Source organism: Athene cunicularia (assembly GCF_003259725.1).
Source record: "Athene cunicularia isolate RWA chromosome 19 unlocalized genomic scaffold, athCun1 chr19_part1, whole genome shotgun sequence".
Taxonomy (NCBI): Eukaryota; Metazoa; Chordata; class Aves; order Strigiformes; family Strigidae; genus Athene; species Athene cunicularia.
Genome location: NW_020799124.1, coordinates 3,568,667 through 3,592,491, shown reverse-complemented (window position 1 = coordinate 3,592,491; position 23,825 = coordinate 3,568,667). Strand labels below are relative to the sequence as shown.

Here is a 23,825-nt window from a genome sequence, read left to right as displayed (position 1 = left end):
CTGAGGATGCTTTGAATTTGCCCTTCTGAGAACTTTTTGATCCTCTGAGAGGGAAGGCAGAGTGGTGTCAAAGCCGCACTCTCACTTCTCCTGTTTCACATTGGCAGTGACTTCGTTACGAGGACAAAAATGTAGTGTGGTATGACCTAGACGTTGCATAGCTCAGCCACAGAACTCTGGAATATTGAAGTTTCACTGGTGAAATATTGCTAAAGGATGGCTCAGCAATGTGTTATTAAAAACGGATTGTCCAACATCACAAAAAAAAGTTGGAGTTAATAATTAACTGTGGAGGGAAAAAAAAAAAATTTAATGAGAATCGCAGGAACTCCCAGCTCAAGCATGCGTCAGTAGGCACAGAACTGCAAGAGGTGAGTCAGTTCACATACCTTGGCAGTAACATGCAGGCTAGTGAGGATATCCAGGAGGAACTAATGACAGAAACTGGCAAGGTAACAGCTGACTTGACCCATCTTAAACTAGATTCAGTTATAAAGTGTCTGTCATGCGAAGATTCGAGCTATAAATCTTCACCTGACTTTGCCCCCTTGACATATGGGTTGCTAAATGAAAGCTGGAAGGGTGATGACTCACCTGCCATGGCACGTATGTACCTCGTTAATATAGTAACTGTTGCATAAAAAGCGTTACTGGCAGAGATGGGTCAGAATTCAACACCTCATCCTTAGCTTTACTCAGAAAAAGAGACAGATGGACCAGAGTAGAAAATGAAGTCACTGTCTCTCTCCCCTGACAGATGTGCTCCTGGGCAGCACAAGGCTAGTTAAAAGATGCTCCTGGGAAGAACCCTCTGAGCAGATGATTTTGTGAGCAGATGAAAACTTACAGGATTTGACAAGGGGAGCTCGCAAATAGTAAGTCATGACAGGCAGCTGTGGCAGATCTTTTCTTTCAACTACAAATGACTTTGAGGATATTGGAAGGATACTTGCAATAGATCAATGTTCTCGCCGTGTTCCCTGTCACTACCCAGCCTTTATCAGGGAAACGGATGATCCATCCGGCAAACCAAATTAATTGAATCCTAGTCATACCTGCATTTGCCAAAAAGGAAGATAATAGAGCAGTGTAAGGAGCACAAAAGAAACATGATATAAGATGATTTGGATTGCTAGACTGGGCTACAATTAAAACGAGGAAGTGAAGTTGGGAAGATAAAGAGCGTTTCTGTGTTGCCAGGAATTGGTTGTTGGATGGGAAGAGCTTCTCCTTGATGTCTTTAGTTGGGGTTGGTACTGGAACAGCAAGGTGAGGGTCTTTCATCTGTAGAACGCTGTGCGTGCGTAAGACGGGATGATGTCCCTGACAGGATGATGTCCTGGTCTGTGGCTCCACGTCTGACCTATTGCATTGAACATGTAGCAGAAGGATGGGTATGCACTGAAGAGCTGCATCTTGCAGCGTGTTTGAGCCGTTGCTGTTCTCTCACTCGAGTGCATCATATCTACTTGGCCGACTCAGATGAGGGACCGTTAGCCCCTTGCGGGGGATGCTGGCAGGAGTTTTTGCGAAATGTAAAGGAGGAAATGGAGTCATTTGTGTTTTAAATTAGTTCAGCTTGCAGTTTTTGTTTATTTGTGGCACAAGTGGGATTTGCTGGTAGGAGCAAAAGTGCGTGCTGGCTTGTTTCAGATTTCTCCTGGCCAGCTGTGATGTTTTTCTGCCTGTAGGTCTCCTCCTGCTTTGGGTCACGCACGCTGGCATCTATTGTAACTGGGTTTTGAATTCAGCTGTGATGGAGCATACCTGCAAAACAAAGGTGGGCAGCTTGCAGCTATAATGCTCACCATGCTGCCTGTTATCAGCGGCGCAGGCTCTTCTGCATTGCAAAGATATTGCTGCCAGGCAACTCGGAGGAGAGTGGGAAGAGAATTCAGCCAGAGGTGTCAGTTATTCCTCAGCAGAGGCTGAATCTTGCAGTCCGTGTTCACCGGGTTTCAGAAACAGCCCAGAGAAGGTAACAGATTTTGAAGCCAGCCTTGTGAGATGATGCCTGTCCTAGCTGTCCTGTGCCTTTTTGAGATGAAATTGTAAAGGGAACAATTTGATTAACATTTCCAGAATGATTTCTCATCGCTGCTTCCCAGTGGTGTCTGTGGTGCCTCTGGGTTGTTTTGAACAGTGTGTTTTGTTCTGAATTGCGGGGAGAGATGAGTTGGTGCTTCTGACGCTGAGTGGTCCGAGTCCAGCCTTAGATCTGTAAATGAAATCAGAAAGTTCTCATGGTTGTCTGGGCTCTGCAGACAGGAAAGAGGCATCTCGGCACCATCTTCCCTGAGTTACTTTAACCTGTTCCTTCACTTTCCAGTCAGTTGTGTGCTGTAGTTCAAGACAAGAAATTTTTTTTGTTTGAAGGCAGGAGTCCTCTGGACTTGCTTCTCACCACATGGTTGCACTTGAGAACCTGAAAATGTGCTGGTGTGGGTGTTACCTATTTAAAAAATAGTAAGCGAAACTTTTAAATTTACTCTCCAAATTGACAGAAGGTAAATCAACTGTGTAAAGAACATTTTTTTTTTTTTTAAATGACTTTTTTTTTTTTAATAAGTTATGGATTAATAGGGTATACAGTGACAAAGCTAGACAGACTTAAAAAAAATTCCAATGCAAAGTGAGTTTTAAAAATCTGGTGCTTTTAAGTTTCAACTCATTTTTATGTACCTTCCATGTAATTTTCATGGAAAGCCTCTCCATCAGAGGGCGACCAGAAATTTCGTTGTAGGGATGCTGAATCTATTTTTGATGAGAATATTTGTGATAGACCGTGGACTGACATATTGCCTTTTTTTTTTTTTTTTTAAAAAAAAACCAACCCAACCTTTAAAAAGCAATTAATCTAACTGCAATGACAGTTTTGACAGGTTTAGTATTGACAGCTATTGAGCAGAATAACAATTCCGGTGTTTTTCCTGGCAGGCTGCGATATGTGGAGCACGGCAGGTGCAACACGGTTGGCGTTGTGCCTGTCCCTGATTCACTATGGCCAGATAGTCTTTAATTGCTTCTTGCTGAAGCTCTTTTTGATGCCCTCTAGTGGTTACCTGGCAATTGTCTGCGGTACTGTTTGTCATCAGTATATCCATCCATCCATCCATCCATCCATCCATCCATCCATCCATCCATCCGCATCCTTCTTCTCAGAATCACAGAGTGCTTCCCGGCGGTGAAGGGTGCTGTCTCCAGTCTGCAGAAGAGAGAACTAGTGCCCACAGAAATGAAGCGGCTTGCTAGGAGATAACCAGAGGAATGAAGGGGGTTAAATATGTTTCTAGTTGAAGGCAGTCTGAATGAGAAACCTACCCCATGCTATTATTTGTATTGCACTTGTGTCCATTTATCTGATAAAAGTAAATGCAGAGGCTTCCTTCTGGCCGTCTTCCACCATTTCACTTGTTATTTTCCTGTCACCAAGGGCTCGCGAGGTTTTGAGAATGAGCTGAAGGAGCACAGGCGTTGGCGGAGGACACGGTTCATGTATCAGTAAGGACTTTTGATGGTCGTGCTAGTTCTGCTGAGCTGAATGCAGTGTCATCTCATCAAGTGTTTGAAATCGGTGCGTTTCAGAAACTTGATACTGAAGGAGTAAAGGTACATTGTGTATACCCATATGCTATTTAAACTCCTTTCTTGGCTTTCCCTTGTGTTCCACGTTTAAATTCAGAACGGTTTCTTTCAGGGCCTTTCACAATGTACGTCCTGCCCTCCTACCTTCAGTTGATCTGGCTTCATCTTTTCCAAAGCTGTTTCAGTCCTTTGTGGCAGTGAGGATCTCCAGAGCTGCCCCAAACCAGGATCTTTTATTGCAGTACTACATCATCAGAGTATCAAAGCTCCTGAGCAGTGCCTGGTGTCTCTGAGGGTTTAGCACCTGAAATTCTGACAGTAATTTTTATTCCATAGGGAAGACTGGCAAAACTGGGCATTAAACCCAGACCTTAGAGACTAGCCTTCCTTTTTCAAACTGCAATGAGTTAAGCAACATTAAGGCCGTTTCTATGTCAAGAAAAACCTGGTAAGTAAGCGTGCTTAACCTTAAGCATTTTCTTAGATTCATGCTAAGACCCTGGAGCAATGCAGTCTGCTACAGTTTGTGATCTTGTAGAAACAGAAAACTCCAAACCCAATTCCTCTTGTGCTTTCATTGCACTCAGCATAAGTACATCTCTAGCTCTTTCTATATTAATGAGACACCAAAGAAGAAAGGTTTGGTTTCTAAAGAGGTGATTTTTTTCAGAGCTACTACAGGCAGCTTTCTATAATGGACTAAAGTGTATCTTAAAAATCAAATAATCCATAAAACAAACCCTCAGACCCAACAAACCTGTTGTTTGTCCTGCCGGAGTAAACAGGGACATTTGCATCTGAGCTGCATTGCACATGGGTTTTGTGCAAAATTAGACCTGTGTGTGATAGTTTTTTTCTCTGGCATTGTGGCATATGGACTCGTACAAGCAGTAGCCTTGTCTAGCAAGTGTTTGGCACAGACTTGGCATTCCTTCTTTTCTGTGTTTCCTGAACTGCGAACAGCTTCATGTGAAAAGTGGCTGTTGGACAGGTGGCGGGTGAATACTGAACCAAAAAGTTGTTTGAACAGCGAAATGTGGTTTTTCCTTCACGGAGGTGGCATCTGCTTAAAACTTAGCAGGATTAAGCAGGGCAGCCCTAACATACACAGTGCTTGCAAGCAGTACATTCAGCTGATTCTCTCACTGATAACTACAATAAATGATGTTGATAAGCTTTTTCCCTAGAATTCTTTCCTTTTGTCTAAACCAGTTTTCTGACTTGTTGTGAATTAATTAGTATGCACAATTTCTGTGCCATCAATTTGAGTGTGTTCATCCCAGAGATAAATCTCTGTTAAAGAATGATAAAAGAAAAATAGTGAATTATGTTGGTGGTGACAGATACTTATCTCTCTAACAGTACTGGACATGATGATAAAGTAATCAAAGCATTATTTATTTTTTTTAAAGTGAATGGAATGACTTCACTAATGCCCACTGTCAGCGAGGCTGTTGAACATTAACTCATCATTCTGAAAAACCAAAGGCTCAGCCTAAAATCATCCCCCTGCCTTTGTTCTACAGTAGAATGAATGCACTGTTGGCTGTTAAATGTGTTTTAATTCAAATGTGTTTGCTACTAGGACAGAAAAAAAAAATACAGGAGGTTGGGTTTTTTGCATTGCTGAGGGCCATGGATCCTATTTAATACATTTCAAGATGATATGCAAGAGAGAAGTGAGTCCTTCCAAGCTCCTAGCTGTGCCTGTAGATGTAAGAATGCATTTCCTATTGTTTTCCCCTCTCTCCCTTACTATGATGAGGACAGATCTCTTGGTAGGTAGCGCACACAAGCAATCAGACTGTCAGGCTGAATAGCTGTACAAAGGCAGTGCCTTTATAAAGTATGGCAACCATATATGAGCTTACCTGAAGTTTTTTTTCAAGGCAGTTTCTTACCTAGGTTTCCCACCAAGACCTTAGCTCACAAATCTTTATTCTCTCCCCTGCCTTAAGCAAAGAGATCAATTTGGTTTGCGTTCTCGGCACAGTAGTGAGAACAGGAATTTTTTTTTTTTTTTTTTTTTTTGGCCACTTCTAAAAGGTCAGATGTTTTTGCTGACGTTAAAGGTGTTACGAGGTCAAATAAATGAATGAATGCTCATGAAAAGCTTTTCCAGAAAGCTGCACGCAGCAGATAATTTATGTGTGAGTGTGTGTGTTCCATTTCTGCATTAGATAAATGCAGTTGTAGTATTTCCTGTTTTACTCATTGTTCTAGAGCATTGATGCTTGGGAGGTCTGGACAGAGGGGTCAGCAAACAACAGATTAAGGAATTGCTCTTATATTATTCTGGTTGGGTATGGTTTATGTCTCCATTTGGCTTCGAGGATGCTTTCTCCAGCTGTTGTGCTGCAGTGCTAGGCAGCTGATCAAAAAAGAAATGTTTGGCATGACAGTGTGGGAGGGAAGTAGTAAAACTGGTGGTTGGTATACTTACCTATCCGTGCTGAAGAAAAAGAGAGAGAGGGGATTGCACCATTTCATCATAAATCAATGAAATATCTAAGGTTTAGACACAGTCTGTTTTCTCATTCAGAAATCGGGTGAAGTGATTGCCAGTCCTTCTTGTGCTTTCCTCCAGATGGTCTGTCCAATGTAATCTGCTTCTTTCAGACAGGGCTCGGTGCTTTGCTTTGGAATCCAATTGCATTTGGCCCCAGAAAGAACACACTTAGTCTCCTGCTTCCGTGCACTTGGAGGACAAGGCACATGGCTCACAAATTCCAGGCTCCAAGATCTGTTAGGGCTGGGATATGGCATATCAGCTGCTGAATCAGGGGCTTGGAATTTGGGGACGGTTCTGTTGTCTTGTGACTGTAGAGGTTGGCTCTTGGTTAGTTCAGGAAGGCTGGGGTATGTTGCTATTCCTTACATCTCACGGGCAGAAAATAAGGAAGGATTCTGCTTTGGTTTGCATGTTGTTTCTGCCCTGTTGCAAACTTAGGGTTCAGTCCTCAAAGTGCTCCTCAGCTCGGAGGGGAAAAACAATGCTGTCTAACAAAACTCACTCAGTTCTGGCAAAATTCTGGTGCATATGGAGAACTGGGGCAGGGTACAAAGACTGCCTGATTTCTCTTACTTCTCCGATTAGTGTAAAAGACAAATCTTGCTGAAATGCAGCTGTGTACCAGTTAGTGCACAGGCAGTCTGCTTAGCTACAGGTTGGCCAGATAAATTCCTGGCAAGACCCCTTTTGACTGAACAAGAGGAGGTTTAGTTCCTTACAAGCTGGGAAGTGAGCCCTTCCGTGTCAGGACGGGTCTTCCAAAGCTCTCACTGTAACTTTAATTGGAAAAGGTTAATCTGATTAGTTAGTGTTTGCAAAGAGCTTTAGGGATGAAAAGTGCTATGTAAGTGCTGACTGTTATGATCATGATAGATATGCTTTATCAGCAGTTTGTGGGATGAGTAAGACTTTTTTTTTTTTTCCCCATTTGACTGTAAGAGAGCTGCCTTCTGGAGAGCAGAAGAAAATTATTTCAGAAAAAGGAGAAAACGCGTATCCTGTTGCCTGACTGGTGTCTGTCTCCTGTTGAGCACTGTGCATGGTCGTAGTATTTATGGACCTTTGCACCAAATGATGCCCGTGTGAGCCTGCGACAGCCCTCTGGTATAGTGCTCGTAGGAGCTGTGTACTGGAAAGCTTGCAGATAGCGTGCCGGGCTGTCAGGGATTGTCCAGCTGGCAGTAGGTTCAGTGGGTGACGTTTTCAGAAACGCTAAAGCAGCTTGGATACCTTGAATCTTCTTTTTCAACAATGCCAGGAAGACTTAGGAGCAGAAGTGTTGGAGACAGGCGTTTCCATAAATGGTACTTTGGTACTTAAGCATCGAGGTTTTTTTGCAGATCTCACCGTTTGATGGTGATCACACACGAGGCTTTCCAGCAAACAGCAGTAGTGGACTCCCAGTCTGATTTTTGTTGTTGTTTTCAAGAATGACTTGGACAGTTTTGCCCTGGTGAGATACATGTGACCAGTGCTAACACTGGGCAGAAGAGATCATCTAAATGGGATGCTTAAGAGTTCTGCAGGATTGATTCCTCCAACAATTTTCTTGGGCCCCCCTTTTGGTTCCCCGATTGACTTTCTGATTTCCATCCCACTGTTCTGACAGTTTCCCCTTTACCAAGCCAGAGAGATGTATATAGAACAGCTCCAGCCCAGCCGTTCTCTGCAGCATACCTTGAGCCAGGTGTGTGGCTGGTGCTTTTTCTGGAAAGGTGCATCCTGCTGAGCAGCAGCAGAACCATCTTAGCCCACAAACGCCAGGGAGCTATTTTAGCAGTGTAGCAGCGTGGTGACCTGGGCTGGCTTTATTCTAACCTGGAAGATTATCAGCTGTGCTTCAGGCAAGTTGCTCATACCGACTTAGAGACCAGCTCTTAAGCTCTTGTACTTTTCTGTTTTGTCCACTTCAGAAACTTCCATTGCAGGTCAGGTGTGGGGGGTTTATTCCTTGATTTTCAGTTGGGGTTTTTTTGAGGGGGGGGGGGTGTGGTGGTGGTGGTATTGTTCCAGTGTTTGCTACACAAAGTGCAGACTTAGAAACTGAGCAAAATCACATGTTTTATGGAAAGGAAAATCCTCATGGGAGGAGCAGCCAGAGTTCATGATTAATTTCTAGAGCATGCATGCACGCCATGTATCAGGGAGGGAGGGGAGCTGCTTCCTTTATGCTACATCCATTCTCAAAAGGAACATTTGTAGCTGGTAAGGCTTATAGATGTAGGATCTGAAAAACTGGTTTCTGCCAACAAAAAGAGACCCAGACTTGAGCTGCCTTGCAGGTTCTGTCAGATGATACTGGATTGTAAAAAGGTGTTTCCGTCCTGAATAGGGTTTTTAACAGTCTCTTGCTATCAAGAATAGTCATCAGAGGCTGCTCCTCGCTTTGGCTGCTGTCAGATGTTCTGAGTAAAAAAAAATAAAATACTAGAGTGCCATTTATAGAGTAGCTTCTACCTTCAGAGCTTGCAGGGAGTTAGAAAGAAGAGTGTAATGAAGTAATCCTTCATTTCCCATGTGGAAACCAGGGCAGAATGGAGAGAAGAACTGGTTTGGTGACTTGTGCCCTTTCCTGGTGGCTGAGGAAACGCATGTCCAGCTCCCAGCCTTCCCACTGGCCTCTGGGGTGTCACATCAGTGAGTCACACAGGCCTGTAGCTGGCAGGTCTGACTCTGGGTCCTGACTTTCTAGCTAACAGAGCCTGGCTTCTCCAGGGGCTGGTGCTGAGCTGGACCTTAACGTGTGCGGTTCCCCAGAGGCGTCTGGGAGATGAGGCTTGATGAAAATCACCTTCTGAGCATCTTTGTACCTCTGTAGTCATTTCCAAACCCATTAAGTGTTGGAAGAATGAATAGAGATTGTGAGCGTTGGAGCGATAGGAAGATGGTAGATAACAGAAGTGGGAAGATGCGAGAGCAGTCAGCAAGTTAGTGGCTGAGCTGTGAATAAAAATCTGTTCTCCTTGATCTAATCTGCAGACATCACACCCGTCTCCTGGCTGCTCTGGCTCTTCCCTGCTCTCTCCATCAAACCAGAGATCGCCCCATGGGCTAGGAGACCGTTGTTGCCTGTGTGTGAGCTGAGTGTTCTGTCTGTGTTCTTTTTTGAACTTCAGGTTTGTGTGAAATCCCCCATTCCCTCTGCCCGAATCTCTTCCTCTGAAGTGGTCACCAGCGTGTGGAGCCTGCCCCACACCCATCACCTGCCAAACCACGGCCTTTACCTGTGTCTTCCGGTGTTTCCCGTGCGACCCGTCCTGTGGGAGTGCCTCCTGGGCCACCCCGGAGTTCACACAGCGCTCAGTGGCTCCAATGGTGAAGATGACAAGGTCCAAGACTTTCCAGGCATATCTGCCTTCGTGCCACAGGACCTACAGCTGCATTCACTGCAGGGCTCATCTTGCCAACCACGATGAGCTCATTTCCAAGGTACGTGCATGACCTCACCCGCAGGTGCTGGGCAGACGCCTCCTCCCCGGGGAGCGGAAGGGTGCGTTCGCTCACTCTGCAGGTCAGTTGCTGTGGAAGTGCCCAGCCTTAACCAGGACCACAGTTTTTGCTTGGAAAATGGGCTCTCAGCCTAAACAATCTAGTTGTGAGCTGCCGGTTTTGTTTTTGAAAATAGCTGTAGGGGATAGGTTTCCGAATTCGGGTCTCTGGAGTGCTTACAGGTGGTCCGTCTCTTCCTGTGATACAACCTCCTCCCTCTCATTTCCAGCTGTAAAACTGCACTAACTGATGGCCAGGACTGTGCAAATTACCTTCCTGATACTTCTTGTTAGTCTACATGCTTGTCAGCATAGCCAGAGGGTTGTTACATGATCAGGATTGGGAGGCAGAGTGTCTGGAGATGTTCTCCCTGTTAAACTGAGCTGTACAGAGCAACTACACTAAAGCCCCTACTTAAGGGAAGGTTTTCTGATGCTTCTACCAAAACGTAAGACAGGTTTCCAAAGACTGATGAGTTGTTATTCAAACCTTCGTATTTTTGCCAGTCTACTAACAAGACGCTTCACAGTGAGAAAGCAAGGGGTGGCTGGTAGGATGTGCTCTCAGCTGGGGAGGGTGGAAGGATTCTGTCCTGTCTTCTGATCTGTTGATCGCAAGGGGGAAGGGTCTTGAGGTTAAGCTGAATGAAAAGTTTTCAGAGCCAGTAAGTCAGGGACCTTTGCAGAGGGAGCGTGCCAGTAAGAGGATCTTTCTGAAGTGCGAAAACTAAACTTTCTCAGGGTGTCTGTGGAAGCCTGCAGTGCCTGGCTGTGGTCAGGCATCAAGTTTCCAGGTTTTGGCTGCCTTGGCAATCAACTGTTCCATAAAATTTATGCAGCTTATAAAATTTGCGTTCAGAAAAAACAGACACACCGTAAGATTTATTAGCTGAGATGAGAGGAAATTGCACTGTGAGCTCTGTGTGTGTGTGGGCGCCCAACTTAAACTGGATCAGCTTCTTGGAGCGGCTTTGAGAGAAAGGCCAGGATCACAAGGGGCAGAGGAGCTCTGCCCGTTAGAAAATGTGTAGTGCTTCCCCTCTTCCTGTTTGCCCAGATAAGATTAGAACATGTCACCTTGCACCAAAGGCATCTGTCCCTACAGGGTTGACATCTTAACAGCTGTGGAGGCATGTTTGGATTCTGGTGTTGGGTTCTCAGACCTGTCTTTTTTCTGTTGGAGGCTGTCTCCTTCCTTTTTCTCTTGGTTGTTGCATGGGCTAGGCTGATGTGTACCTCTGTGATGTTGTCTCCACACCAAACAATTGGATTTAAGTATCGTGGTCTGAATAATGCTGATTGCAGACTGCTACATTTTTGGGGGTTGCAGTTTCTGAATAGACAGGTTTGCTACTAGGCTGTCGCCTCCAAGTCATTGTGGGCCTCATGGGGGCTTCTCTTGCTCTGGTCCAGTTGCAGTGGTTCTTAGCAGAGCTGTCCCCGAGAACTGTCAAAGCCTCGAGCTTTTAAAGAGGAGAAGGTTGTACATTTCCTCAACAGAAAGAGATTTTTCAAATGTAAATGTCAACAGCAGTCTGTGCCCGGCTCTGGATGTGAAATACATTCAACCTCTTGGCTCAGCTCTGTGTCCTTAGGCTCCTGTGCTCAGTTGATAGACCTCTAAAATGGGGTAGTTGCTCCCCTGCCTTTCCTTTGGGAGAGTTGTTACCAGCTGGATTTTGTGTTGGGACACAAGGTGCTTTACTGGATAAAGAAGGAGGCTTGTTTTACTTGCTGTTTTTATGGTAGTTTTTTTTTTTTTTTTTTTTTTTTTTTTTTTTTGACATAGCTGATCCCCAGCCAGGGAAAACACGAGGCTATGCATGCCCAGTGGTTTCACCTTTGACACTTCCTTCCCTTCCATGTCCATGCTCCTTCTGCTCCGCTGTGCGATACAGCCGGCTTTGCAGGTAAGTAGCTTCCAGCAGGGTAATACCAGTGCTGCAGACTGCTTGGAATTTGAGCTTCTAGCTGTCGAGGCACGCAGAAACTGCCCAGGAATGCTGACTGCTAAAATATGGACATGAGAGGGAAGGTATGAAAGCACAATATAAGTCTGTGTGTATTAAGTCATGGAAGTATTAACTACAGCGTGCTGCGGCGCTTGTATCTGCTCGTTCTCAAAGTTCATTGTAGACTGTGGTGTAAATTAGTGCTGGGACTGCATTGCTGGTGGAGCACTAGCGGGTCATGCAACTTGAATGCAAAGGGTTTGGGGTTTTAGGTTTTATTTCCCAGAGTTATAAACCCTAATAAGATGTATTATTTGTATAATTGTAAACCTTATAAAAGTAATTGTGCAATCGTAATTTGTTCAACTTGGCTGGTAAACTGAGAACAGAAGGGCAGTCCCTGCCTCAAGGGGTTTCCAATATGCGTAGAAACTTTCCCAGGCAAACTTAAATAGTCATCTTTTTATCTGTTTGAGTTAGGTTTTAAACGTCTCCCCGAGGCCTTCTGCAGATCTTTCATCACAGCCGTATATTAGCATCTGAGAACCAGGCGGTGCAATTGCTGCGCTTGTTTTCCGTATGAAAATGTGGCGAACGGAAGGAAGAAACAAGTGCCGTGAGGATTGAAAAGGGAGTGGGAGATTTTGTCAAACCAGAGCGTTTCTCAGTCTGCAGTGTATCCCATCTTGAACCTGACTATGTCACTTTAATCAAAACAGCCCAAATGACACCATCTTTGGAAACGTTCCGCAGAAAACAGGCTTTTATGTAACAGCAGGGTGTTGGTGATTTGGCTTGATGAAATTAATTCCTCTATTCCTCTTGCCCCAAGTTGTGCAGAGACCACACGAGAGCTGTGCTGCTTTGCATGCCATGAGCTTTTAGCTCCTTTGGATACATACAAATTGCAGCACTGGCTCATGCCTTTGGCTGAAACACAAACTGGAGCTGAATTCCAGTATTGTTCTGTGTCAGTCTTTATTTCCTCTTCATCTCCAAGTTTCCTCCCTTAGCCCTTCAGCACCAGTGTTAATTTACTCTGACTTCAAAGTGTTTTGCCAGGGCTGGGTATCTGAAACTCTTTGACAAATATGCCTTGGCAGGGCAGTTTTTGCTTTCTTTTCTACTTAAGAAAACCTTGTGCATTAAAATGGGTAGAAGGTTTCTCAATAAGCCATTGCTATTTAAAGGAAATAATCGATGCTGAGGCTTTTAAGAAAATCCAAAGCTGTTACATGAAGCCAGTTACCAAAATGTTGCCTGCTTACTTGGCCTTTTATCTTCTGCAGCCAGAGGGAGAAAGTGGTTTAGTATGTCTGATTTGTAATAAGATCTGAATTGCGGGTTGGATTGTCTGGCCAAGAAAGGTCTATTTACTTAGGAAATATAAGGTGATCAGATAGACTGGGTGGAGTAACTAGTTTTCCTTTATATGTTCCTTTGGTGTCTGGGTTAGCATGAGTGGAGATTCTCACTCCCTTGTAGCAATGCATCATTTCAAAATCTGTGCCAAATTTAGTACATACTCTTGTTTCGTGGCTTTTTTCCGATGCCTAAGTGGCCTGAGACTTTGGGAACTCAACCTTGCCCTGCAACAGATTCCTTTGTGACCTTGAGTCAGTCACTTAATGTCTTTGTTCCTCTTTTCCCTACCTGTACAATTGAAATGCTGCTGTTCCGTCCAGGCTGCTTGGAAGATGAAGCTTTGCAGCAGGTACTGCCTGCTCTTGTGAATTAGTACAGTGTGTTCTAATCATCTTTGGCTTTACTGTAAAAACAAAAATACCATGCCAGGCGACTGTAGTTAAAAAACATATTTCAATGCCTTCCAATTGCCAAAAAGCCAGTGAAAGATACGTGTTGTTACATTTATCCTTCCCAGGCAAAACATCCCATGATTTTTAGAATGTTTAAGAAAAATAAGGATTTTTGATAATCAACAAAACCTCTCCAGGAAGGAGAAATGTGCCTTCCACATCATCTTCTAGTGGGGCCTGGGGGAACAGCTAATACAACAGACATTCAGCAGTGTAAATAGCATCTTTTCTCTTCCTCAAAGAGGCAGATGTGATGCTGGTTTCTACCTACTCTGTGCTATTAAAATTCTTTGTCAGCCTTTTCTGTTTGAATTCATATATACCTGGTACCCAGTAAAAAAGGATGGGAACAAGAGCAGAGAGATGCAGGCTGAACACAGCCAAGTTAGTGTCTTGGTTGCTGTCTTTTTTTGCTATGTGAACAGTAATTCAGCAGAAATGTCCCTGATTATGGAAATATGTAGAGAATGTCTTGTGGGCGTCCTGCAGTTTCTTTTTTTCATGAATTACTGTGATCCAACTGCTAAACATTATGCAGTGATGTATCCTCTGAAGTTAGCCTAAGGCTTGCTGAGGAAGTTTAATATTTTTCCTTTGATGTCTGCATGGGACTCTTACTGAACGCAAATGTGAAATTCTTCAACACAAAAGGCTGCAGCTCCTCCAGCACAGAGAATTTAGATAAAACCAAAGACTTTGTGTGTGCTTGACTTTCCCAATTGAGGTTGGATTGTTAGCTAGGGAACACTTAGAAGCTCTCTTTTTCTATCTTCCCAGGCAGGAGTTGCAAGGTTTGTAAGCAAACCTCCCTCCCAGTCACTGGCCTAGCTGCTTCCCTGGCTAGCAGACTGCTGGAGCCTGAGCGTGTTGGTACAACAGCCTCTTGGAGAGCTTTGTGACACACTGAAAGCATCAAACTTTGCTCCATGTTGCAACTGGGGGATCTTAAAAGGATTTGAAACTTTGATGCTGGCCTTCAGATAAGTTGTGGATGAATTCAGCTACTTTGAAGCCCTTGATGAACTGTGTATCGGTGAAGTCAGCAGCAATTGTTGTGTGTTTTCTTTTTTCTTTCTGAGTAAGTGGGCAAGGCAGTGTGTAATGTTCTTAGTGCTTTACTTCTCATGAACCAGCTGATATTTGTATGTCAGTTCATCTGGAAGATAAGAAGTTATTTGCCGGGTGGAGGGAGCACGCACACATGCTAAAACAGTAATCCTAAAATTACAATGTGTGTGTTTCAAAACTTTAATCTAATGGAAAAAGAAAGAGGCAGTCACTAAGTGTCCAAGAGTAGTCAAGTGAAAATCCTGCATTTCCATCCTAGGAAAAAACTGTGTGCAAGGTGAGGAGAGTATTCCCCTTCCATGGGTAAAGTGCTTACTATTTTCATTACATGGGGTTTATTCTTGCTTTAAAAGTAAATCTTGTTTCTTCCCAAATATGAATCTTAAGTTCCCAACTTCACAGTAATGAACTCTTAAGGCCACGAGGAGCTGTCACATCTGACCTCCTCTAGAACACGGGCCAGTGGATTTCATCGTGATTGCAGCATGCCTTTCAGAAAAAGCATTTAGTCTTGATTTGAGGACTTCAGGAGGGAAAATTCACAGCTCCCTCTGGTCATTTTTTCCAGTGGTTAACCATCCTTACTATTAAAAATTGGAGACTTGGAATTTAGATTTGTCTGGCTTGTGCTTCCCGTCATTTGCCATTATTTTCTTCTTTTTTGCTAATGAAATAGATCTGTAGTACCTACTACTTCTCCCTGTAGGAGGTTGTGGTATACAATAACCAAGGTCACCCTTGATCATTTTTTTGATAGGCTAAACAGATTCAACTTAGTCATGGTGCAATGTTATTTTTTCCAGTTCTATGTAATTTTTGTGGTTCTTTTCTACATCTTCAGCATTTCAATGTCTTTTTAGGAATGGAAACAGGGCTGGTCTCATTGTTCCAGCCTCACACTCAGCAATAACATCTTTACAGCGTCCACATTTCATAATTGTATTGGTCTTTCTGGCTCAGCACCACACAGAAAGTTTCTGTTCATTTATTTGCTCTTAGCTCTTTATGCACCAGGTTTATCAATTTTATGCACGCTTCTAGAAGCTGCCCAGTAACTTTTGGATCCTGCTTTTCAGCGCTCTTGTTCCCTAATGAATCGTCACTTTTAGGTATTATTCAGAGCTTGCTCTTAATTGCAAGTATTGCTAGAGTTCAGGCTGAAAGTGGTGAGCGGCAAAGCAGTTCTGCGAGATGTCATTAGAGTTTTTTAGCTTCCCATTTCACTGCTGTGAACTTGGGGTAAGGTATCTTGTAGTTGTTAGTTTGCGTTAAGTTTAAAATTAAAATGCAGGTTGAGAGGACTTCAGTTTTCAGTTGAACAATGTGTCACCAAAATTGTTAAATGGGAACCTTGTCCTTTAGTGTTTTGACCAGACTGGGCATGGATTAGGCAGAGGAGCTCTTGCAGTCAGACTCATCCCCAAGACCTTTACACTAGACAGAGGCGAGTGGGTCTTGAAGGCTGTCACTCGAGTACCTCTCATCAGCTCTGCACAGCCTTTACTTGAGAGAGAACAAACAAACAAAAATGCCCTTTGCAGGAAAAAGTCAGGCTATGAAATCTGACCTGCGTAATGAGTATTTGTAGTATCTATTCCATAGTCCAGCTACCTAAATTAGATCTTTCTGTCCTGTGTAATTGCTTCCTCTGGGGCTTACCCTACAAGTCACTGTGCTCCCTCAGTTCCTACTGGCTGTAATGGGATCTGAAGAGTCGGGATCAGGCCTCTGATTTAGTCAGGATGAGGTTGTTTAATAGAATGAGCCCAAGGTAATTTGTACCTTGTATAATTGTGTTTACACAGCAGTTAATTGCTATGTGATTTTAAAATACTTAATTCTATTCCAAAAAAAGAGGGAAAAAGGGTAATAAGTCAAAACGGTTTAGAATTCCCTGTCAAAGAGGAGGGACAGGGTAAAAATGGATTTTTCTAATCCATCATTTTCTCTATGGAAATAACTCTCCTTTCATCTGCTGCTTCCTCTGCCTTAGAATTGATGACCTGGGCATAAATGAAGTATTGTTCCCATTTATTATCCAGGGAACTGCCAGGGACGAAGGACAGTGAATCATCAGGGGTTTTGCTGCAACTGCTGCAAATCCTGAACAACTGGAGCACGGAGCTGATCAGGTCTGAGCCTTCCTGGGTTCGCTGGGTGTTTCAGTTGTTGGGCCTTGCAGTTGGAAGAGGAGGAAATGCCAGCAGGCTCGAAGGCTTGCTGATGGGGTGAGCTGCCCTGTGAACTTCCCATGCAGGTGTGTACTTTTCATCTGATTTATGGTTGTAAGAGTGAGCCCAGGAAAAACACAGATACAAATCTCATAACTCTGAGACCTCTGGTTTAATCTACAATTTAGTCACACAGGCACATGAGCAGGGGGGGCTTTTTCACCTGCTGCCTCTTGGGGAGAAGACCCTGACTTCTCAGGAGGAGCCTCTTGCGATAATTTCTATTGCAGTCTCATTTTATAGTAGCAGGAAATGCTATCAGAGGGCTTCATTTGTTTTAGGGGAGCTGTTAAGTCTGCCAGCAAGAAGCAGATCTCTCTATCTGGCCTCTCCTGGAGAGGGGCCTCAGCATCTATCTCTCAGAAGTGTTTGGCCTGACAGTTTTTCTCATCCAGCAGAACTGAAATGGGCAAGGACTGAAGCTCAGCTGCGCAAGGAAACTCCACCCAGAGTCTCCTCTCCTAAAATACACGGTGTGTTTGCATGGAAATCACAACTGTTAGAATAAGTAGCAATAACAAAGGTAGAAACAGACTGTTTTAACCTGAAACCTGGAATTGGAAGATTTCCAGTGATCTCTCTCCTTTCAGCAGTGATTGCCATGGAAGGAATGAGTTAAAAACAGATTAATCTTAGCTGCTTACGGAATATCTCAAACATGAACACCTCATTTCCACCCAGCTCTGAGGGAGGAGGCTGGGGAGAAATGCAGGCATGGGCACACGTGTGCTCTGCTGTGATCTCTGATCTGGAAGAGGCTGGGTCTGTCCTGCACTCTGGCGTGGCTGAGAGACCTCGGTGTCTGGGGACCTGTCCTCTGGTGCACACATTTTTGTTCCCTTTCCGTAGAGGGCACATCCACAGTAATCAATTTCAGTACTTGTTTTGAAGTAGACGTGAACAGTCAGAATTTAGGCAGGAGATTAAACAACAAAGGATAACTTCTGATGAACCTTTTCAGCAGTAAGGTATATGTATGGTGGCTCCATCTCACTGCAGTGGGTCTTACCCAGGGACAGAGAAGAGCTGCTGCTGTGGACAGATCTGCTTTTGCTGAAAAGCAAGTCTGCTCTCATTGTCAGTATTGGTGCCATTGTGAGTTTAGCAGCTGCATTAATGGAATACAGTATTCCACTGATACATGGACAGTCACTATTATGCTGCTAATTAAATAAATTGTTGCATTAGCAGTTTCCATCTTCCATCCCAGTTCTGTCTTGTGTTTATCTCTAAAACTCATGCAGTAGCAATAATTAATGTGGAAAGAAAGGGTTTTACCCTCCCCTCTGCCACTCCTTTTTAAAATGACTTGGTTGTTGGATGTTTTGAGCTGGCCTCGACCTACAGGAAGACAGCAGCTCTCAAAAATGGGTGGAAAACCCCACAGCTCCTGCTGTAGCAATTGCAGACTCACAAAATAAAATGCATTTTTCATGTCTCCATCCAGAAAGACACCGCTGGGTTTTGTTATCATCTTCTGTCAGTTTTCACAGTAAATATCAAAATTCTTCTCTCCATATTGCCCTTCTACATACCAAAACGTAAAGGCTTGCATTCAGTGGGCGTCACTGATGACTTAAGTGCCAGAGATGCCAAACTCACCTCAACTCCCTTGAACTTCCTGCGGCTCTGGGAGTGCTGGTGTCTCTTGGGAATGAGGCCATGGAGGTCAGGGATCAGGGTTAACCAGCAGTGTGGCCCGAAGCCCAGCATGAAGACCTGGAAGATGCAGATTTTCATTTCCTTCTCCCATCCCGTGTCATCTAGATCAGACAGTGAATGTGGAGCTGTCTATCTCCTTTCAGGCCCTGTGTGTGGGAGATGGCCTGCCCTCCTCCAGGGCTCACGGCAGTGTTCATGGGAGAAGCTCAGTGCACTTCATATGAATAAATACTGCTTCTGCCAGCAGCCATACCTTGGTAGTTTTCTTTGTTTTATTGTTGGGTAAATGTCAGTCTTCTGTTGCAAGTAGTCTTCTACTTATCGTCCAGCAGGAAGCGACCTGTGATGTGTCACTGTACATGAATTTGTGGCTTCCTCCCTCTAATCTCGTGTTGCTGCCATGGGTTGCCTTGGCTTATCATTTGGAGGGCTCTGTGTGGGAAAAGAAGCAGCTCTCTAAGACATATGGCTCCCATTTCTCCTCATTCCCTCCTCCCATGGGGTTAAAAATGCTCCTTTAGGCAATGCACTTGCTCCTATTTTTGCCTGATTAAACAGTCTAGTGTCAATACATGTGTAGTTCCAGAAGCTGGTGGAGATCATTAGAAAAGCCTAGATCTCTCTTTATCTCTCCCTGCCAAAGAGGTTGGTTTCCCATGAGACAGAAGAGTTTTACCTGCACTGTTATGGGTGTTAGACAGCATTTTGTTCCCTGGCCACAAGGAGCAGTGGAAGAGATGGAGCAGAAGTGTGTACCCCACAAGATGCCAACTGGACCTCGTCAAAGAACTCGATGCTAAATTCCCTTCCAATCTGCAAGGCCTCCAGTAAATCTTGAATTCTTGATCTGAAACGGGGGCATGCGGCAGCTGTCCCTGCCCTTCTTCCTCTGGTCTGCCCAGTGCTGCCTTACTGCAGGAATGGGTTTTCCTTTGGCAGAGGGAAGGTGAACAGGAGAGGAAGGGAGCAGTCTCTGGGCTGCAGTGCCCGTGCTCCCTGCTCTCGTGGGCTGCAGGGCTCTTAGTCACACGCATCCATCTTCCCTGCTTGGGCTGCAGAGAGGAGAGGGATCTGTCTCCTGAAGCTGCTCTGGTTTTGTGTGCCCCCTAAATAAATCGGAGTAATTCTTTTAAAAGTAAAGACTGCATCTGCTTTGTTTCCCACAGTATTTCCATCCTTTCTTATCTCAAAGTTCCAAAGCACAACAGCAGCAGCAACCAGAGACCATCAAAATCACAAGAGAAGCCCCAAAATATTACGAACTTTTATAGAAGTAATAAATTCGGTGTGCTTTTCATTTGCCTTCACTTGTTTGCCCCTTTAGCATTCCCATTTTGAAATTTCACTTTGAAGTCTGTGGGCTAGAAACACATTTAAAAATAACCAAGAGCAGCGTCCAGGAGCCCGAGGCGTTAATAAGGAGGCTGGAGGGCGCAGGGTTCACGATAACACGATGAGACGAGAGAGTTGCGTTTGAACTGAGTCAAAGTCTGGAGGGGAGCCTGCCAGGCGTGTTGGAGGGAGAAGAGGATAGAGCAGTTTGCAACTACTTTCTGCATTTTTACATGCTTTATAGAGCTTTGCTCAGGCTTTAGCTTAGCAGAGCTGTGGCTTAAATGTGTTCGAAATCCAGGCGCTTAAGAAAAAATGAAAACCTCAGTTTTAGGCAATTTCTATTCCCCTAAATACTGATGTTCATTAATTACAAATCTCTCCTCTGCAACTGCAGTGTAGAAGTTCCCTTTGAAAGGTATCTCTTGCTTCCCCCCCTCCCTGCCCTGATGATAATGGACAGCCCTACTGACACATGAATTAATAACTGGGAATTTGCTCCTGGATCCTGACCCATTTAAATCAGTTTGTGCAGCCTCTCTGCCTGGGAGCAACACAGCCCCATCGGAGCATCGGTGTCACCTTCGTGTTGTGCTGACGTGTGTTGAGAACCGCTCCGATGAATAGGATGGAGCCGCATTTCATGGCTCGTTTCCGATGGGATCAGGCATCTGTACGGTCCCATTTGTTTTCTGTCTTTGTGAGCAGCGTTGATGCTACGGAGATAACTCTGCAGAGGGTGTGCTGACCATCCTCTTGCAGCTCAGGATACTTTTTCCCTGAGCGTTTTGGGGAGTCTTTGTGAACAGTGCTGGTTTTTCACAGTTTCAGCTCCTAGCAACGTGAAAAGATGAGAGAATCTCACTTTAAAAACCAAATCAAACAAAAAAAAAATCTTAAAAAAAAAAATTTAAATCAACCACTACTTAAATTTGCTGGAATTTTGAGCCAAGATGAGTATTTTAAGGATCGGGAGTGGGGAGGCTGGCATGTGGCACTGGAACACTTGGATTTCAGAGCAAAGCAGTTTGTGATGTGAAATCTGCGTGAGTGCTAAAGGGCTCTTGCAGGTGTGAGTAGGTCTGAAGATGGTTTTGGCTGGCAGTGACAGCTGACTTCTTTCAGCCTCTTTGGTAACGCTGCCCTCAGTCTCTTCTGGTTGTGGCACAGGGGACAGAGGACTTGGACCCAGCTCATGCAGCATTGCTTCTGCAACATCAAACAGTTACAAGGGGTAAAGGTTCTCTTCTCGCACACAAAGCAGGAATCGGTGCTTTCCCCGCAAAAGCGGGATGTAGCAGAAGCGTGAGGTTCTTCAGTCACTGATAATTTGCCCCGTTACATTGACCTTTTCCCTGACAGCATCACCCAACAGCCATTTCTGAGCAGCGGAGAATTTATTTCACGGGAGGCAGAGGGGGTGCCAGCGGGACAGCCGGCTGGTATTTTTGCGGGTGTGTGTTCAGACCTTTTGCACTGTCTGGCTGCAGTCTCTCCCCACCTATCCTGTGTGGTGAAAGTGCTGAGTTGGTTCCCGTTAGGACAAAAGGCTCTTCTCAGAAACACAGCTCGCCCCTGCTTGCGTCTGGTGTGGGGGGAATGAGGGGGGCTGAATGAACACCTGCTACCAGGAGGCAGAATAAAAGATTGTAAGAAGATCTCGCATCAGAAAAATAATTTAAAAAAAAAATAGTAACATCTTCCATCTTCCCAGTTTGTGCACCTTCTTTTTCACAGATTACATAACCTGAGACATAAACACGGCGTAAAACTACTCAGGTGTAGCCGTTCCTCAGATGAAACATGGCAGACTGGTAGGTACTCACTGTGTATTCACCCAGCAATGTAAACTGCTGGGGAATAAGGCCGTGCTGAATTAATTGAATTACTTCAGAGATGAGTTTGGTCCACTAATTCCGTATCGACTTTGGGCTTTAAATAGCATTAAGGACCCGTGTTAAAACTCAATTAAAACTCAGGAATGCAGTTTGAACAGGGTGAGGTCACATCTGTGCATGAGGTGGAATAATGTAACCGGTTCCCTCGACGTGGGTCTGTATCTCACATGATCGGGGCAGAATTGAATCTCACTTTAATCTGATCGTTGACTGTCCCTTCTGTGAGGAAGAACAAGGCGGAATTAATGAACCCTGAGGAGGTCTCTGTAGTCTGTGCGGATACAGGGACCAAGTAATGCAACTCGTGCTCCCTTGGGAAGTACTTGAGTAGGATGCAGGGAGATGGTTGAAATGGCTCACGCTGTCTAGGGCAGACCCCGGAATCTGCAGCAGGTATTTTCATGGTTATATTTTCCCAACTTTCCACTGTGCGGTGTCTCACAGGTAACCTCCTTGTAGAGTTATCATACGCCTAGTGTAGTTACCAGGCATAGTGGTTCTTCTAAACACATTGCAGGCTTCTTTCATCAAATCATTATTGCCAGAATTAATACGGCTTGAAAGGTGCCATCAAGGCTTTCTGTGTGGTGTTGGTTGTTAGGTGGGATAGCAGCTGATAGGACTTGGGGTTAAATTCTAGAGGGAGTAGGATGAGTGTGAGGAGAGCCTGTGTTTTGGAGCAGATCTTTAGAGTCACTCCAGCTGGATTGACATCATGCTTTGGCCTTAAAGGTCTCCTCTCCCTATTCAGCTTGTATTTTATGAGAACATCTCATCCTTAGATGTTTAAGAGTTAGATCCGCAGCAAGAATAGATAAATCTTACAGTCTGCTGTTGTGCAAATGACTGTAGTAACTTAAAAACAAAAGCTGTATGTGTAGGTGGGAAATAAGCGATAAGAGAGCTATCTCTGAATAGATCCCTGGATTAATTTTTCTCACACAGACCTCAGTGCCTCTTAAACCTGGGAGTTCGTAATACTGTTTCTCTTACTGAATTGCTCTGTCCCGGTGGGGATATCACAAGCACAGAAAACATGTCCTTTATTTTTTTGAAAAGTGCAGATGGCTGTAGTCATTTGGCTTCTCCTTGATGCTACCATTTCACATTGCCTGGGACGTGCCGACCGCCGTTGATCTCCAGCGGTGGCTTTGGGCCCTCTGTTCCTGTTTGCATCCTTGCAGTGAGAATTATTTGTAGCTTTCAAGAGCGTAGCATGGAGGGGCACACTCTGTTCCTTTCTCCTCTTGTACCTCTTCAGGACCAGTTGCCTTTTCATTTTTGTTTTATTAGTTTCTTAAAAGGCTGCCAGCTGGATATAGGTAAGTGGGGGTTTTCTCTGCTGCACTCTGCAGAGAACAAGCATCAGTATGTAGCCATTTAGTCCTGGCAACTGCTTTCTATTTTTCCAGATGATTCCAGCCAGCTCTTTTTGTGTTTAGCCTATTGTCGAATGCCGTCACAAAGACCTGTGGTATTAATCCTGTCATCTGTTCAGTGTGTGGAACTGCTGAGTGGGCTGTGCAGTGAATGAGAAGCTGTAGGTACGAGGGAAAAGGGGTATGGTGTGTAGGAGTGTTTGGAGCACATTCAGAATTCATGCCTTTCCCCGGCTGTACTGATTGAATGTAAAAACTTCCTTCTGTGTCTTCAGCGGTCGCCGGTAGCAGGAATGTGCAAGTGCAAAGGTCTGGTGGCAGTGGGAAGGCAGGTGGAATGTGAAACAGGCTGGAGAGACGAAGGAGCGCTGCCTTTCTCTGCGTATGTCTGTGTGCTCTGCTGAAGAAGGCTCTGAAGGAGTCATGCATCTTGCTCAGAGCAAACAGAGCGGTAGATTCAGCATTTCATATTGAGGCTAGAATATAACAAATGGGCTAAACCAAAACGACAGCTCCCAAGGTCATGAGTGTTGAATATGTAAGGATTCAGCTTCGAGTCTTGCAGGCTGAGTCCATCTCTAACGGGCAGAACGTGTCTGCCACAAGGGAGCTGGCGCTCCTTAGACACTGGCTGAACGTTACGCTTCCTTCTGTGGCAGATCTGGTTTAACAGCGTCTGCGAAACCCAAACTCACTACCCTGCAGACTGTCTCTCACCAGAGCTGCAGTTCTGCACTGTGGTTCTTTGCCAGCAAATTTAGTTTGAGAGCTTCCTACTCCGAACGACTTGTGTCTGCCCCCATGCTGTGATTATTAAGTAGTCTGTGTGATTGCCCTTTAAACTGGATCCATGATAGGGTACAAGAAGAAAAAGCTATTTACCTCAAGCCTGCCCCCCCCC

General features: G+C 44.6%; 1 protein-coding gene across 2 annotated transcripts in view; it reads left to right on the top strand.

Moving 5' to 3' along the window:
- The first annotated feature begins 3,196 nt into the window (after positions 1 to 3,196).
- YPEL2 (yippee like 2) overlaps positions 3,197 to 23,825 on the top strand; it is a 29,999-nt gene continuing 9,370 nt past the window's right edge. The window contains exons 1-3 of one of the 2 annotated variants that reach the window (XM_026861377.1): positions 3,197 to 3,574; positions 3,922 to 4,033; positions 9,214 to 9,526. In XM_026861377.1, coding sequence (XP_026717178.1) covers positions 9,410 to 9,526 — 117 coding nt within the window. In that variant the 5' untranslated portion in view covers positions 3,197 to 3,574; positions 3,922 to 4,033; positions 9,214 to 9,409. Of the gene's footprint in view, positions 3,610 to 3,921; positions 4,034 to 9,213; positions 9,527 to 23,825 lie in introns of both variants that reach the window. The other variant, XM_026861378.1, reaches the window with a different exon arrangement.